Source organism: Rana temporaria, chromosome 3, assembly GCF_905171775.1.
Source record: "Rana temporaria chromosome 3, aRanTem1.1, whole genome shotgun sequence".
Classification (NCBI taxonomy): domain Eukaryota; kingdom Metazoa; phylum Chordata; class Amphibia; order Anura; family Ranidae; genus Rana; species Rana temporaria.
The window spans coordinates 53717797-53734155 of NC_053491.1; the positions used below are offsets into that span (position 1 = coordinate 53717797).

Below are 16359 nucleotides of genomic sequence, written 5' to 3' on the forward strand. Positions count from 1 at the left end.
CAGTAGTTTTTTTTTTTAATCTTTAACAATTTTTTTAATTTTTTTTTTAAAAAATTTCATTTATAATGCTTTCTTTTTTTTAAGGAGGGGGTGGACCGTGTCTGTGTTTTTTCTTTAATTTTTATTTTCTACAATAATTTTTTTTATTATTTTGTTTTTTTATTCTTTATTTTTTTTTATTATTTTTTCAGCCCTGTTGGGGGGGCTTTGGTGAGATATCAGGGGTCTTAACAGACCTCTGACATCTTCCCTTTGAGGCAGGTAAAGGGACTAGGGACACATGTTCCCCAGTCCCTTTCTCAGCAGCATCAGCTGCGCTGAAAATGAAAGGAGAGAAGACAGCGGCTTCTCTTCATTCATAAACTGAAACATTGTAATCACAGTTTACAATGTTTCAGTTATGTGAATAGACAGAGTCAGTGATCACTGACTCTGTCCATTCGGAGCAGTAAGGAGCTGGATTTACCGGCTCCTACCCCGCTCTCCATCCTGACATTTCCAGGGGGTGGAGGAGGAGCACAGAAGGGGAGAGATACATGGCGGGATGCATGGGATACGCGGCGGGATGCACGGGATACACGACGGGATGCACAGGATACACGGAGGGATACACGGGATACACGGAGGGAGGGAGACAGACTGCAGCAAAACGGAGGGGGGCTCGAGGAGGACACGGGACAGCCAGCGGTGATCGTGTGTGGGGGGAGTTACAAGCACCAATCACCGCTGATTTTAAAGCAGCTGAAAGCCGCGCGGGGGGAGGGGTGTAGAGAGAAGCGGAGAAATGAATTTTAAATCTATACAGCGGTGATCGGTGCTTGTAACTTCTCCACGCACTGATCACCACCGACAGTACAAGCATCGGGAGCATTTGCCCGAGTACAAGTACTCGGGCAAATGCTTGGTATCGATACTAGTATCGGTATCGGGACAACCCTGCTAAATGCTTGCAAGCTAGCAAATGCTTGGTATCGATACTAGTATCGATATTGGGACAACCCTAATGACTACAGCTACCTCTGTATTCACTTGTTTTAAGTGTACCTGTCACCTAACCACTCTTAAGTCAGCTATAACCTAAACCAATATTACAGAGAATAGCTTGTAGTAGTTAGTCACATTCAACTGGACTTGTTCTGTAACGTGAAGACATTTTTATAGCCTACCACGTCACTTCTTCAGTTCTAGTGAGTGTCAGGAACATACTCCAGCATCTATTTTCAAATAGGTAGCATAGTATTCTTAATCCAATCACCATGGGATGTGTCAAAGCAGATGTTTATGGGAGATGTCAAAGTTCTTCACACCTTCCATCCTGTTCTTGGATAATCAACATCGATCTTGACACAACCCAAGTTGATTTGATTAAGATGACTATGCTACCTGTGTGGACATGAATGCTGGGGTATGTCTCCAACTTTTATTAGAATGAACAAAGTCTTAGTAAGCTATAAAAAAAAAGTCTTCAACTTTACAGAACAAGTCCAGTTGAAATTGGCTAACTACCGTGTTTCCCCGAAAATAAGCCCAGGTCTTATATTAATTATGCCAACAAAAGACACAGTAGGGCTTATTTTTGGGGTAGGTCTTACCATGTAATGTGCAGTCTTCTCTCCCCCTCTCCCTCCCTGCCAGGAATCCCCAGTGTAAACTGAGTTAAAATGCTTGTAAAATCCTATAATCCACTCTATTACAGTAGTATATAATTTACAATGTGTGCGTTTCTGTAATATACTTGTGCCAAATACATTTGTTATAGCGACGCTCTGCACTTGTTTCCCGCCGGAGCTCTCTTCCCCGCAATTATATTACAGAAACACACACACATTGTACATTATATAATACTGTAATATGTTGGATTATAGGATTTTACAAGCATTCTTGTAACTAGGGCTTATTTTTGGGGTAGGGCTTATATTGCAGCCCTCCTGGAGAATAGCGCTAGGTCTTATTTTCAGGGTAGGTCTTATTTTTGGGGAAACAGGGTAGTACTAACTCTACCATGACCTGAATAAATGGGAACCTTCACAGATATTTCAGAGAATACATTCAATCGTACAGGGTACTAATGACAGTATGCCATGTCAGCTGCTCACTGTGCAGCTGTAACTACACACGATCATTTTTCGGCATGAAAAAAACGTTGTTTTTCAAAAACGTCATTGAAAATGATCGTGTGTGGGCTACACATCATTTTTCAGGTTCTGAAAAACGAATTTTTTTTTCCCGAACATGCTGCATTTTTTAACGTCGTTTTAAACTATGCCGTTTTTCGGGTTGTTAAAAATGATCGCGTGGGGGCTAAAACGACGTAAAAAAAACCCGCGCATGCTCAGAAGCAAGTTATGAGATGGGAGCGCTCGTTCTGGTAAATGGAGTAAGCACATTCATCACGCTGTAACAGACAGAAAAGCGAGTATAGTCTTTTACTAACACGAAATCAGCTAAAGCAGCCCAAAGGGTGGCGCCATCTGCATGGAACTTCCCCTTTATAGTGCCGTCGTAAGTGTTGTACGTCACTGCGCTTTGCTAGATCATTTTTTTAAAACAATGGTGTGTAGGCAACGTCGTTTTAATGATGAAGTTGGAAAAAACGTTGTTTTCTCTAGAAGCTGAAAAACGTCGTTTTTTACAAGCCGAAAAATGATCGTGTGTACGCGGCATAACATTTAATATGAAAGTCTGAATAGTCTTTATAGGACATTTGTATGCAAAAAAATAAGGTGATGATCCCTAAGCATTTTTTGTCTGACCAATGTGAGAACTGGTTTCCTTCACATACACTAGCAATGGAAAGATATTGCACAATTCTAAGGCTAGCCATACACTTTTACAATTCTCTATTTTAGCTTGTGGGGTAACATGAATGAATATCCCCTGCCAGTTATTGTGTTCTGACAGCTGACTTCTTTGACTGTCAGAATACCCAAACAGTGATTGCATTTGATTGCATGCAGTCACTGTTTGGCCAACAATTTACCACGTGGCTCCTTCAACAAATTGATTTTGTCGAGAAAGGCGGTGCGAACAGGTCCAACCGTGGCTTGAATTCAAGTTCAAGCTTGAGCCTAAACTTGAGCTGTGCATGGCAGGCTTAAGGGTGGTCATAGATGTACAAAACAAATGGTGAGGCTTCTGATTTGAAATCCTCCAGGCCTGTCGGACACTTTTTGTATTAGCTTAATTAATAGAATAGTGTGCAGTGGTGGTGCAAGAGCATTTACACTTTGTCTCCTATTTAAAAGGTGCAATAGCAACAAGAGATCCATCTCTTCCCATGTACACCCAAAACCTAAAGTAAATTTTTTGTGCTTAAATTCTGCTGATACAGTACGGCAATGATTTTACCAAATAACTTGATGATTGCTTTCTCAGGCTCATTCTTCAGTGGAAAAAGCTGGCTTAATTTCTCTGGTAAAAGTCAGATTCCTCCCAGTAGATGAAAACTTCTCTCTTCGCGGAGAGACATTGCAGGCTGCAGTGGAAGAAGATCGAAAACGTGGACTTGTTCCTGTCTTTGTGAGTCTCTCTAATATCTTCTGTAGAACGAGGTCTATGTAGGTGTCTCTCAGTTGTTAAAGGGAGTTCCACCCAAAAGTGGAACTTCCGCTTTAAGCCTTAGGCGGTCCCTCCCTCTAGGCGATCTTCTGGGAAACGTGACAGATCCCAGGAGATCGCCTGGCCACTCAGGGAGTGCAGTGCCGCTCGCGCATGCACAGTGTGTAGTGTGTGCCAGGCCGTGAAGCCGAAAGCTGTCACGGCCGGGTGCCCACAAAGTTAATGGAGGCGCCAGGGGAGAGGGACCTCCGGACGGCCGCATCGCTTGACCGTGGAGCAGGTAAGTGTCTGTTTATTAAAAGTCGTCAGCTACACTTTTTGTAGCTGCTGAATTTTAATAAACCTAAAAATGCTGGAACTCCGCTTTAAGGTGACTGAATGTATAAAGGAGCTACCATGACATCTTTGTAAAATCTACCATGCATAGCATTTATAGTCAAAGCAAGTGATTTATAGGAATATCATTATGTTTTTAAAGAGGGAATACATTTTTAAGCATCTTTTTTTGTGATCATTTGCCCAACAATATTCTTGATCTTGAACTCTCTCACCCAAAAATTTGCTAAAATATGGTTAATTTGGCCACACAGGCTATGGCAACATGTGGGTCTTCAGTTGCATTTGTCCAGATCACAACCAATCAAATCCAACATGCTGTTAACAGAGATGAAACATTGCCATAAATTTAGGCCATCAGCTGCTTTTCTGACCACATTACCGTGGAGGACCTTGATCCTGTACTATAAATGTTTTCAAATCGCATATGGTCAATGCCATTAAGGACTCACTCCTACTACATCTGGTTGGACATGTATGCAGTTACATGACAGTAAAATGCATTTTCAGAAGCGTTGAATTTCTGAAGGACACCTTTCAAGTCCTTTCTATAGCAGAATGTGGGGCAGTGCACCAACAAAGCAGCAAATAGGATTTTTTCTAATGCATTTCAGATGCAATGTATGAATGTTTCGTATTAGTTGTTCTAATAGAAATACAAATTATTTGGTCAATGCAGTTTACCTGCATAAAACATTGTAGCAGAATGCTGTGATAATGAAGTTCTAAGCAAGAGCTGTTCTGTTCCTCAATGTTCTGCAGAAATGCAGTACAGGCGGTCCCCTACTTACATACATCCGACTTACAAACGGAGGGAGACAACAGGAAGTGAGAGGAAATCTACCCCTAGGAAGGGAAATTATCTTCTGTAAGGCATCGTACACACAACTGTTTTCCTTGACAAAATCCATCAAAAAACTTGGTAGCAAAGCTTTTTTGCCAAGGAAAACGGTCGTGTGTATGTTTTTCGTCGTGGAGTCTCAATGTTTTTCCTCGTCGGGAGTCTCAATTTTCTCGTCGGGCTGGTTTACGACGAGAAACACGTTCGTGTGTATGCTTAGAAACCTGCGCATGCTCAGAATAAAGTGTGAGATGGGAGCACACCTTCGGTAAAAGTAGCGTTGGTGATGGAGATAGCACATTCTTCACGCTGTAACAGACTGAAAAGCGCAAATCATCTCTTACCAAACTTTTACTTAACACGCAGTAATGAGATTAGCAAAAGCAGCCCCAAGGGTGGCGCCGAACTTCCCCTTTATAGCGCCATCGTACGTGTTGTACGTCACCGCGTTTGAGAAAGATGAGATTTTGTCTTGACAGTGTGTACGCAAAGAAAGCTTGACAAGATTCTCGACAAGCCTGACATGGAACTCTTCGAGGAAAACGATGTTTAATTTACGACGAGTTTCTCGGTCGTTTGTACGAGGCCTAAGAGTTATTATGGGAAAAATGTGTCTCCTCCCCACTGATGCTTTATCACCAATCCTTGTTTCCCTAATAACCCACATTTTTCAAAATCCAATTGTCATTGGGACAGAAAGTGAGGTGAAATCTTCTGAACAGGGGCACAGACAGCAAAACAAATGTTACAGGGCTGATAACTCTTCCCTAGGCTATCCAAAAAGCTTAAAAATAATAGATTTTTGGCTGGAGCTACACTTAAAAGATTTACCTGTTTCAACTTACAAACAGATTTCACTTAAAGCGGGGGTTCTCCCTAAAAAATTTTTTTTCTAGCATGTCATTCAGCATAGTAGCGTGAGCTACAGTATGCCTTTATATTTATTTGTGGCGCCATACTCACTGTTTAATCGCGTAGTAAAGTTTCAGGGGAATGGGCGTTCCTATGCAGAGGGCTCGTGATTGACGGCCGGCTATGGCGCGTCACGCTTGATGGAAATAGCCGAAATAGGAGTTTGCTCTTCACGGCGCCTGCGCAGTCAGCTCCGATGTCTGTGCGCAGGCGCCGTATAGCGCCGTGAAGAGCCGAGACCTACTCCGGCTATTTTCGTGAAGCGTGACACGCCATAGCCGGCCGTTAATCACGAGCCCTCTGCATAGGAATGCCCATTCCCCGCGGGGAGTCTGAAACTTTACTACGCGATTAAACAGTGAGTACGGCGCCAAAAAGAAATATAAAGGCATACTGTAGCTCGCGCTACTATGCTGAATGACATGCTAGAAAGTTGTTTTTTAGGGTGAAACACCGCTTTAAGAACAAATATACAGTCCCTGTCTTGTTTGTAACCCGGGAACCGCCTGTAATAGGAAGATTGATGTCACCTGCAGTAAAATAATTTCCATCATTACCCTCATTTATGCAAAAACAGAACTTATATATATAATATATATATATAATTTGATCAGATCTTTTTTTAATGTACTACTAAATTAATTGAGAGAGATTTTTCCACACAAGCAAGTATATTAAAAAAAAAAGTATATTTCACCAATTACTATAGAATTGTAGGTTGATTCATCAGTCCCCTCTGATGTTGTTTGAAAGCAGAACAAAGCCAATGTAAAATCTGGCCACTTGATGTGTGTTTAATTAATTTATTATGGTGACTATGAAATCGGGTATATCGGGACTTGGCACCTGATTGGAATAAACTGTTGCATTTGGCTGTCAACTATTGCATGGGCAGTGCTTGTGAACATTACAAAAACTGTTGAAAATCCTGTGCTTAACGATAGATCATCGGATTTGTACTAAACAAATGCTTGATATCTTCAGAATAAGAAAAACTAACATCCTATAATTGTTTCATTACAGGTTTGTGCAACGTTGGGTACAACCGGTGTGTGTTCTTTTGATAACCTTGCAGAGTTGGGGCCAGTCTGTAAGTTACTTTGCTGTTAATGTACATACATACATATGCTGCCACAACCGAGATATTCATCTTTTCCGTAGCCGGTCCTGTAAACGATAACGGTGGTCTCCGCGGCAGATTTGCCACAAGATCACCCATCCCACTGCTCCCCCACGCCCTCCGCCGCTTACTGGAGGGTCCTTCTTGGAGCTTGTCGTGGATACGAGTGAGGGCAAGATGGTCACCACCCGTCTCCATAGCATAGCTGGGCAGAAGCTACGTCAAAACGTCACTTCCGCCCCTGCGTCTTAAAGACACATTTTTTTGTACACATTTTTTCAAATGGCAAATTTTTTTATTTAGATTTTTTTTATTGCATTTTAGTGTAAATATGGGATCTGAGGCCTTTTTGACCCCAGATCTCATATTTAAGAGGACCTGTCATGCTTTTTTCTATTACAAGGGATGTTTACATTCCTTGTAATAGGAATAAAAGTGACCCATTTTTTTTTTTTTTAAACCAGTGTAAAAATAAATAAGAAAACAACATTTTTTTTTTAAAGCACCCCGTCCTGACAAGCTCGCGCGCAGAAGTGAACGCATACGTGAGTAGTTCCCGCATATGAAAACGGTGTTCAAACCGCAAAAGTGAGGTATCGCCGCAATCGTTAGAATGAGAGAAATAATTCTAGCTCTAGACCTCCTCTGTAACTCAAAAGATGCAACCTATATAATTTTTTTAAACGTCTATGGAGATTTTTAAGGGTAAAAGTATAACGCCATTCAACGAGCGGGCACAATTTTTAAGCGTGACATGTTGGGTATCATTTTACTCAGTGTAACATTATCTTTCACAATATGAAAAAAAATTGGGCTAACTTTACTGTTGCCTTAATTTTTAATTCAAAAAAGTAAATTTTTTCCAAAAAAAGTGCACTTGTAAGACCGCTGCGCAAATACTGTGTGACAAAAAGTATTACAATGACCGCCATTTTATTCTCTAGGGTGTTAGACAAAAATATATAATGTTTGGGGGTTCTAAGTAATTTTCTAGCAAAAAAAAACAGTTTTAAACTTGTAAACACAGAGTCTGAAAAACAGGCTCGGTCCTTAAAGCGGAATTTTTTTTTTTAACATTAGATTGAGGCTAATTAGGCGAAGCAGAATCGGGTGTTTTGTTTAAAATCAATGCAGTACTTACCGTTTTAGAGATAGATGTTCTCCGCCGCTTCCGAGTATGATCTTCGGGACTGGGCGTTCCTATTTGATTGACAGCCTTCCGACGGTCGCATAAAGCGCGTCACGAGTTGCCGAACGTCGGTGCGGCTCTATACGGCACCGACGTTCGGCTACTTTCGAGAACTCGTGACGCGCTGTATGCGACGGTTGGAAGGCTGTCAATCAAATAGGAATGCCCAGTCCCGCAGCCCATACCCGGAAGTGGCGGAGAACATCGATCTCTAAAACGGTAAGTACTGCATTGATTTTAAACAAAACACCCGATTCTGCTTCACATAATTAGCCTCAATCTAATGTTAAAAAATGATTTTTTGGGTGAACCTCCACTTTAAGTGGTTAATCCTTTGATGTTTCTACAGCATAAAAAGCAAATGCATATGTGCCTCTGTTTATCCCTAACTCACTTGTATAATATTACTCACCAGGTACCAAGGAAGGACTGTGGCTTCACATTGATGCTGCATACGCCGGCACTGCCTTTCTCTGTCCTGAGTTCAGGTCACTGTTCAATGGAGTGGACTACGCTGATTCTTTTACATTCAATCCATCAAAGTGGATGATGGTTCATTTTGATTGCACTGCTTTCTGGTGAGTTTCATGTACTGCAAAAGAAAGAATCAAGGTACCGTATTTATCGCGGTATAGCGCGCTGCCGCGTATACCGCGCACCCCTAAAGTTGCCCCCGAAATTCCTGTAAAAAAAAAATGTTATAGTTTTGGTGTCTTCCATCGTCCGGTCCGGCGTCCGTCTGCGGCCTCGGTGGTGTCCTCCCGGCTTCTCCAGCGCGCGCCTCAAGTCGAGTCCCCGCTTCCCGCGCTCAGTTCGAATGCCTCTGCCGACATATACCGAGTGCAGTACACTCGGGTACATTCGCCAAGGCTCGGCTTCGCTCGCGCTCTGTGACGTTTATGCGTCAGCACGAGCGAAGCCGAGCCTAGCCGAATGTACCCGAGTGTACTGCACTCGGTATATGTCGGCGCAGGAATTCAAACTGAGCGCGGGAAGCGGCTATCGGCGTATATCGCGCACCCACGATTTTCCCCTTATTTTAAGGGGAAAAAAGTGCGCAATATACGCCGATAAATACGGTATATCATATTCTCTTTATACCTTTCAAGGAACTGAAGCTTGATTAGTACACAATATTGGAATAGTAGCCAGCAGCAACAAATAAGGCTTTGCATATTATGGAAAAAATTAACAAGAATTCTGATTGGTGACTAGTTTTCATGAATCGGCCCCTTTGTGTTGAAGACAATGTTATTCTGTAAAATGGAACTGTAAGGTCCTCATGTTGTCCTATGCCCACCACACTCATGCAGATTGTATTGGTGAATATGAGCTTTTTGAGCATTACTGTGTGATTATTTCCTTTTGGACAGAGTATGATTGATCATACTGATTGACCATGGGCATCAGTCATTAGTGACTGAACATACTGATTGGCTGTTGACCTTTTTGGTAAGACAGACAGGGCTGGTGCAAGGAGTTTTGACACCCTAGGCGATACGTAATTTTGCGCCCCCCCCCCCCCATGCACGCTCTGCCCCTCACTTAAAAGCCGTGGTGCACAGGCTTGCACATTGACCTGGCCCGAAGACAAAAAGTGGATGGCACCAGCTCGCTTCCTCACGCCAGCCGTGGTTCACAGTCTGCCTGTTTGTACAAGCAGACAGATACGCTGACAATGCTTTACAGGTTCTTACTAGAAACAATAATAAATGCACATTTTTGTATCTGCAAAAAGATCTGCATTTTTTTTTACAAAGGTGGACTTGAACTTCCACACCTCAAATTACCCCAATTCCTGTATTTTCAGGTCTTAGATCATCACCCCCTCTGTACCCCCCTGCACACACAGATATCTGTTCCCCCTCTGTACCCCCTGCACATCTGCCCCCCCCACACATATCTGTTCCCCCCTCTGCACCCTCCTGCACACCTGTCCCCCCATACACATATCTGTCCATCCGTCACCCACACACACATATCAGTAACCCCCTGCACATTTGTCCCCCCCACACACACATTACCCCCCTGCACGTCTCCCCCCCCCCACACACACACACATACCACTACCCCCCTGCACGTCTGTCTCCCCCCCCCCCCACACATATCAGTACCCCCCTGCACACCTGCCCCCCCACACACATATCTGTCCCCCCCACACACATATCAGTACCCCCCTGCGCGTTTGTCCCCCCACACACATATCTGTCCCCCCTGCACGCCTGCCCCCCACATATCAGTACCCCCCTGCACGTCTGTGTCCCCCTCTGTACACAGTGCAATGCACTATTAACTTAAAAGCAGAGTCAATGTTTTATTGCTGCCTGTGTTTTCACTATACCTGAGCCAGCGGCTGGTGATTACTTTACTCCAGGAGAGTTGCGCTGGAGAGATGGATGGAGGGATGGACATAGGAGGGAGGGATGGAGATGGAAGGATGGGGCTCTGTACAGAGATGGAAGGAAGGAGATGGAAGGAGGGAGGGATGGAGTTGGAAGGATGTAGGGAGGGATGGAGATGGAAGGATAGGGTTCTGTACAGAGATGGAGGGATAGAAGGAAGGAGGAAGGAATGGAGATAGAAGGATGGAGGGAGAGATGGGAGGATGTGGCTCTGTATAGAGATGGGAGGATAGAGAGAGAGTGGAAGGCTGGGGCTCTGTATAGAGAAAGATGGAGTGATGGAGATGGAAAGATGGAGGGAAGGATGGAGATGTATGAAGGGAGGGAGGGATGGAGACGGAAGAATCAAGGTAAGGATGGGGCTCTATACAGAGATTGAAGGATGGAAGGAGGGATGGGGGATGGTAGGATGGAGGGAGAGATGGAAGGATGGGGCTCTGTATAGAGATGAAAGGATGGAGGGAGGGATGGATGGAGATGGAATGATGGAGGGAGGGAGAGATGGAGATGGAAGGATGGAGGGAGGGAGAGATGGAGATGGAAGGATGGAGGGAGGGAGAGATGGAGATGGAAGGATGGAGGGAGGGAGGGAGAGATGGAGATGGAAGGATGGAGGGAGGGATGGAGAGGGAAGGATGGGGTTTGTATAGAGACAGAAGGATGGAGGGAGAGATGGAAAGATGGGGCTCTGTATAGAGATGGAAGGATGGAGGGATGGAGATGGAAGGAGGGAGGATGGAGATGGAAGGAGGGAGGGAGGATGGGGCTCTGTATGGAGATGCAAGGATGGAGATGGAAGGAGGGAGGGAGGATGGGGCTCTGTAAAGAGATGGAAGGATGGGGCTCTGTATGGAGATGGAAGGAGGGAGGGAGGATGGGGCTCTGTATGGAGATGCAAGGATGGAGATGGAAGGAGGGAGGGAGGGAGGATGGGGCTCTGTATGGAGATGGAAGGAGGGAGGGAGGATGGGGCTCTGTATGGAGATGGAAGGATGGAGATGGAAGGAGGGAGGGAGGGAGGATGGGGCTCTGTATGGAGATGGAAGGAGGGAGGGAGGATGGGGCTCTGTATGGAGATGGAAGGATGGAGATGGAAGGAGGGAGGGAGGGAGGATGGGGCTCTGTATGGAGATGGAAGGAGGGAGGGAGGATGGGGCTCTGTATGGAGATGCAAGGATGGAGATGGAAGGAGGGAGGGAGGATGGGGCTCTGTATGGAGATGCAAGGATGGAAATGGAAGGAGGGAGGGAGGATGGGGCTCTGTAAAGAGATGGAAGGATGGGGCTCTGTATGGAGATGGAAGGAGGGAGGGAGGATGGAGATTGAAAGGATGGAGATGGAAGGAGGGAGGATGGGGCTCTGTATATAGTTGGAAGGATAGAGGGAGAGATGGAAGGATGGGGCTCTGTATAGAGATGGAAGGATAGAGGGAGAGATGGAAGGATTGGGCTCTGTATAGAGATGAAAGGATGGGGCTCTGTATGGAGATGGAAGGAGGATGGAGATGGAAGGAGGGAGGGAGGATGGAGATGGAAGGAGGGAGGGAGGAGGAGGCAGACAGGGAGGGTGAGAAGCGGTTGCCGCTGCTGCTGGTAGAAGTCCGGGGGATGCAGTGAGAGGAGCAGGCAGAGCCTTGTTGTCTTTGGCCGGGGAAGCTTCCTTCCTGTGTAGCCCGGCACCTCTCTCCTCCAGCTCGGCTCTTGTCTCCTCCTCCGGCTCTCCGCGCTGAAATCTGGACCGTTCCCCGGGTGTGACACCAGATCCCGGGCGCCCAGGAGGAGGGGGGAGCGGATATCGCAGCAAGCCCGCCGTAGTTACAGTACATGCAGGGCTTCCATATTATCCGCTCCACCGATCACGCGGCACTTCCGGCCGGCTGCTCCTCGTCCCGGCTCTCTCCCCTCATCTCCTCACTGCCGCCGCTACTAGGGCGGCACTGCAGGCTGGGGATAGAGCAGTCCGTCCGGCATGTAGTAACAGGCGCAACCGCCCCCTGGCCTGGCGGCTGGCACCAATCCGCCATAAAGCATGTATTTTTAAAAAAAAATGCCAGTATTTTAATAATCTGAATCCCCAGCAAGTGGCTGGGGATCCAGATTTTGCCGCCTCCCCTACCCTGGCGCTCTAGGCAGCTGCCTGACCCGCCTATTGCTAGCGCCGGCCAGACAGATATGAACAGAAACATTTCCTCAAGGGTAGATTGTTCACAAGCATAATTAATTGTATGTACATGTTGGGTGGAAAGAATGTTATCTGAGGGTCTGATGGTTAATGGTTGAACAATCAGATTCCTTTATGTATGGACAGGCTGTAAAAAATTGAATCTCCTCTTGAATATAGGCCAGAATGGTCTGTGGTCAATAATACAGGAAATCAGTGGTCCAAAATCCACATTTTAAAACATAAGCTTTACACTTAAAGTGGAGTTTCCATCCCAAAATTTGTTTTTTCATTATTGTGCTAATTAGACCTAAAAAATAAAAAAACAAAAAAAAATGTTTTACTCATCTGGAAATGCCTGTTGCTAGTCCCACGAAATCTGCCTTTGGAATCACCTAGGATTCTGACATCATCTCCCTCTAATGCTCCTGGGAAATGTGTGTCATCATTTCCCAGGATGCAGTGCGCTACCCAATTATCACTCCCCATCCAAGACTTCCAGGAAGTAAGTGCTTGTGGGCTTCACAATGCCCACAAACAAAATGACAACCGTGTGGACATAGTTTTATAAACTATCTTTTTTGAATAACTATGCGGAGCAGCGGTGGATTGTAAAATAGTAAGTGACCGGATTTATATTATAAAAACGCATGATGAAAGGACATACATTTAAAAAATGCTAATTGTGGTTGGAACCCCGCTTTAATACTTACCTCTATCTTAGGCCACGTACAGACGACCAAACATGTACGATGAAACCGGTCCGCCGGACCGTTTTCACCGTACATGTCTGCCCGGGGATTTCTGTATGGTGGCTGTACTCACCATCATACAGAAATCCGCGCGTAAACAATACGCGGGGCGTGTCCGCGCCGTCGCCGCGACGATGACGCGGCGACGTGGTCGGCCCTGCCAATTCAATGCATCCGCGCATGCGTCAAAGTCATTCGACGCATTCGAGGGATGGTGGGCGCTCGGACATGTACGGTAGGTCTGTACAGATGACCGAACATGTCCGAGCGGGCAGGATTTCAGCGGGCTGTTTTAAAACAAGTCCAGAAATATTTGCCCGCTGGAAAAAGGCCCGGCGGGCAAATGTATGCTGGAATCCTGTCCGCTCAGGCCTACACTCGACCGAACATGTCTGCTGAAACTGGTCCGCGGACCAGTTTCAGCAGACATGTTCGGTCGTGTGTACGGCCCATTAGCCTCAATTATATCTAGGAAAATTCATACTTATTCTTAGCAAGCCTATTCATGGGTGGAATCAAGATACAAGACCTTGCTGCATAGACATAGATGGCAGTGAGGAATATCTTTATGTAATTATGCCTAGTGTCATTCTGCTTTTATTGTATGGGCAAAACATATGAGCCAACACAGTATAAAGCTGCCTCCAAACATTAGATGGAAGAATAAAGATCTTTCTACTAACATAGGAGTTCACATTGGGTGAACTTGCGTGCTTGTAGCTGAGGAGGGGGAAGGGAGAGTGTCACGGGATTGGTTATGATCAGATGAGGAGGGCAAATGTTTGCTGTTGTACCCTCTGATAAGCCAACACCAGCTTCAACCTTTGCAATCCCCACCACTTCCTTTATCTGTCATGTACACTTGACAGCTAAGTATGGCTCTTCAGAACCTAAAGTGGTTGTTAAGCCATTATATCATCTGTATACCATCCCATCTGTTATATAATGCTATGGGTCCCAGTGCTTGTGCTGTATAAAAAAAATGCAGTATTCTACCTCATCTTAGAGCGTCTCCCAGCGCTCATGTGACTCCTCGGCTCTCTCCTCTCCCTGGCTAACAGGTATAGCGGGCTTGGGTCAAGAATCCCCCGCTGACGTCAGCTGGGAGGTTGGGGGAAGAGGAGCAGAGAGCCGAGGAGTTACATAAGCATATATACAGATGATATCGTTTTTCTATAGCAGCAGGAGGAGGAGGAGGGGTGAGCAGTGTCTGGAGCTGACAGGAAGGCAGGGGAGGGGAGGTGGGAGAGGACAGAGGAGAGCAGAGAGGAGACACAGTGGATGACGGAGGCACATAAACTGACCACGGTGTCGGGGCTCAGCAGCCATGATAAACCGTGGTCATTTTACAGGGGGGAGGGTAGAACCAGGCAGGATCAGCCAGGTTTTTTTAGATTATTCAGGGGGCCAGATTACACAGCACAAGCACTGTCCTGTATAACATACTTTAAGGGATTAGGATCTATTTTTTTTAGGGTAACAAACACTTTAATGCACTGATGGGTAGATGGATGCTCATTCAACTGCCCACTAAAGCAAGATTAAATGGCTTTAGGGTGGCACAAATTTTAACTCTTTGCTTAGACGGACATCTTCTGACATCTCCTTTATTCTGGCAGGGTGAAAGATAAATATAAGCTGCAGCAAACTTTCAGCGTTGATCCCATCTACCTCCGACATGCCAATAGTGGAGCTGCAACTGATTTCATGGTAAGCATTTTTTCCCAATTAGATTGTGAGCTCTTGTAAGCAGGGCCCTCTTAACCCACTTGTATTTTATTGTAACTGTATTGTCTCCCTGTATATTGTAAAGCACTGCACAAACTGTTGGCGCTATATCCTGTATATTGACCATTTAAGCCCCAGACCATTATACAGCTAAAGGACCTTGCCTCTTTTTGCGATTCGGCACATCGTCGCTTTAACTGACAATTGCGCGGTTGTGCGACGTGGCTCCCAAACAAAATTTACGTCCTTTTTTCCCCCACATATAGAGCTTTCTTTTGGTGGTATTTAATCACTTCTGCAGTTTTTATTTTTTGCGCTATAAACAAAAATAGAGCTTTTTCCAATAATAAATATCCCCCAAAAATATATATATAAAAAAATATATTTTTTCCTCAGTTTAGGCCGATACGTATTCTTCTACATATTTTTGGTAAAAAAAATCGCAAAAAGGGTTTATTAATTTGTTTGCGCAAAAGTTATAGCGTCTGCAAAATAGGTGATAGTTTTATGGCATTTTTATTGATATTTTTTCTTTTACTACTAATGGCGGTGATCAGCGATTTTTATCGTGACTGCAACATTATGGCGGACACATCGGACAATTTTGACACATTTTTAAGGACCATTGTCATTTTTACAGCTATAAAAATGCACTAATTACTGTGAAAATGACAATGGCAGTGAAGGGGTTAACCACTAGGGGGCGCTGTAGGGGTCAAATGTGCCCTAGTGTATGATTCTTACTGTAGGAGGGCGTGGCTGTGCGTGTGACGTCACTGATCGTCGTTCCCTATGACAGGGAACAGACGATCACTGACAAGCCACTAGGAAGAATGGGGAAAGGTTTGTTTACACATATCTCTCCCCGTTCTTCAGCTCTGTGACCCGATTGCGGGACACCGGCAGCGATCGGGTCTGCGGGTCCCGTGGGCATGGTCACGGAGCACAGGACCGGGTCGCAAGCTCGACTGGGATCTTAAAGGGGACGTACCTGTACGCCCTTGTGCCCAGCCGTGCCATTTTGTCGACGTATATCATCGTGCGGCGGTCCCCAAGTGGTTGATAATAATAACAATAATAAAAGAAAAGGGTCCTTAATCAGGCATACAGATTTTCAAAAGTGATTGTAAATTTCTACAACCGTCAACCAGTGTCAGATTTTCATTGCACTCGGTGCTAGCTGTCAAGTTCTGATCATTGCATTACCTTATCATTGCTATACTGTATGTGCTCAGATTGATTGTGTGGTAGGTCTAAGCAAATGTGCAGTTCTTAGTCCTGGTACCAAACAGATGAAGATTGTGGGCCGGATTCAGATACATTGGAGTATCTCTAGAGGGGGGGCGTAACGTATTTCAGAT

At 45.0% G+C, this 16359-nt stretch overlaps 1 protein-coding gene across 1 annotated transcript in view; it reads left to right on the forward strand.

The window, feature by feature from the left end:
* HDC (histidine decarboxylase) overlaps positions 1 to 16359 on the forward strand; it is a 38361-nt gene that overhangs the window by 15129 nt on the left and 6873 nt on the right. Inside the window, exons 6-9 of the mRNA XM_040342579.1 lie at positions 3376 to 3519; positions 6671 to 6737; positions 8372 to 8534; positions 14890 to 14980. Of these exons, the coding sequence (XP_040198513.1) occupies positions 3376 to 3519; positions 6671 to 6737; positions 8372 to 8534; positions 14890 to 14980 (465 nt within the window). The remainder of the gene's footprint in view (positions 1 to 3375; positions 3520 to 6670; positions 6738 to 8371; positions 8535 to 14889; positions 14981 to 16359) is intronic.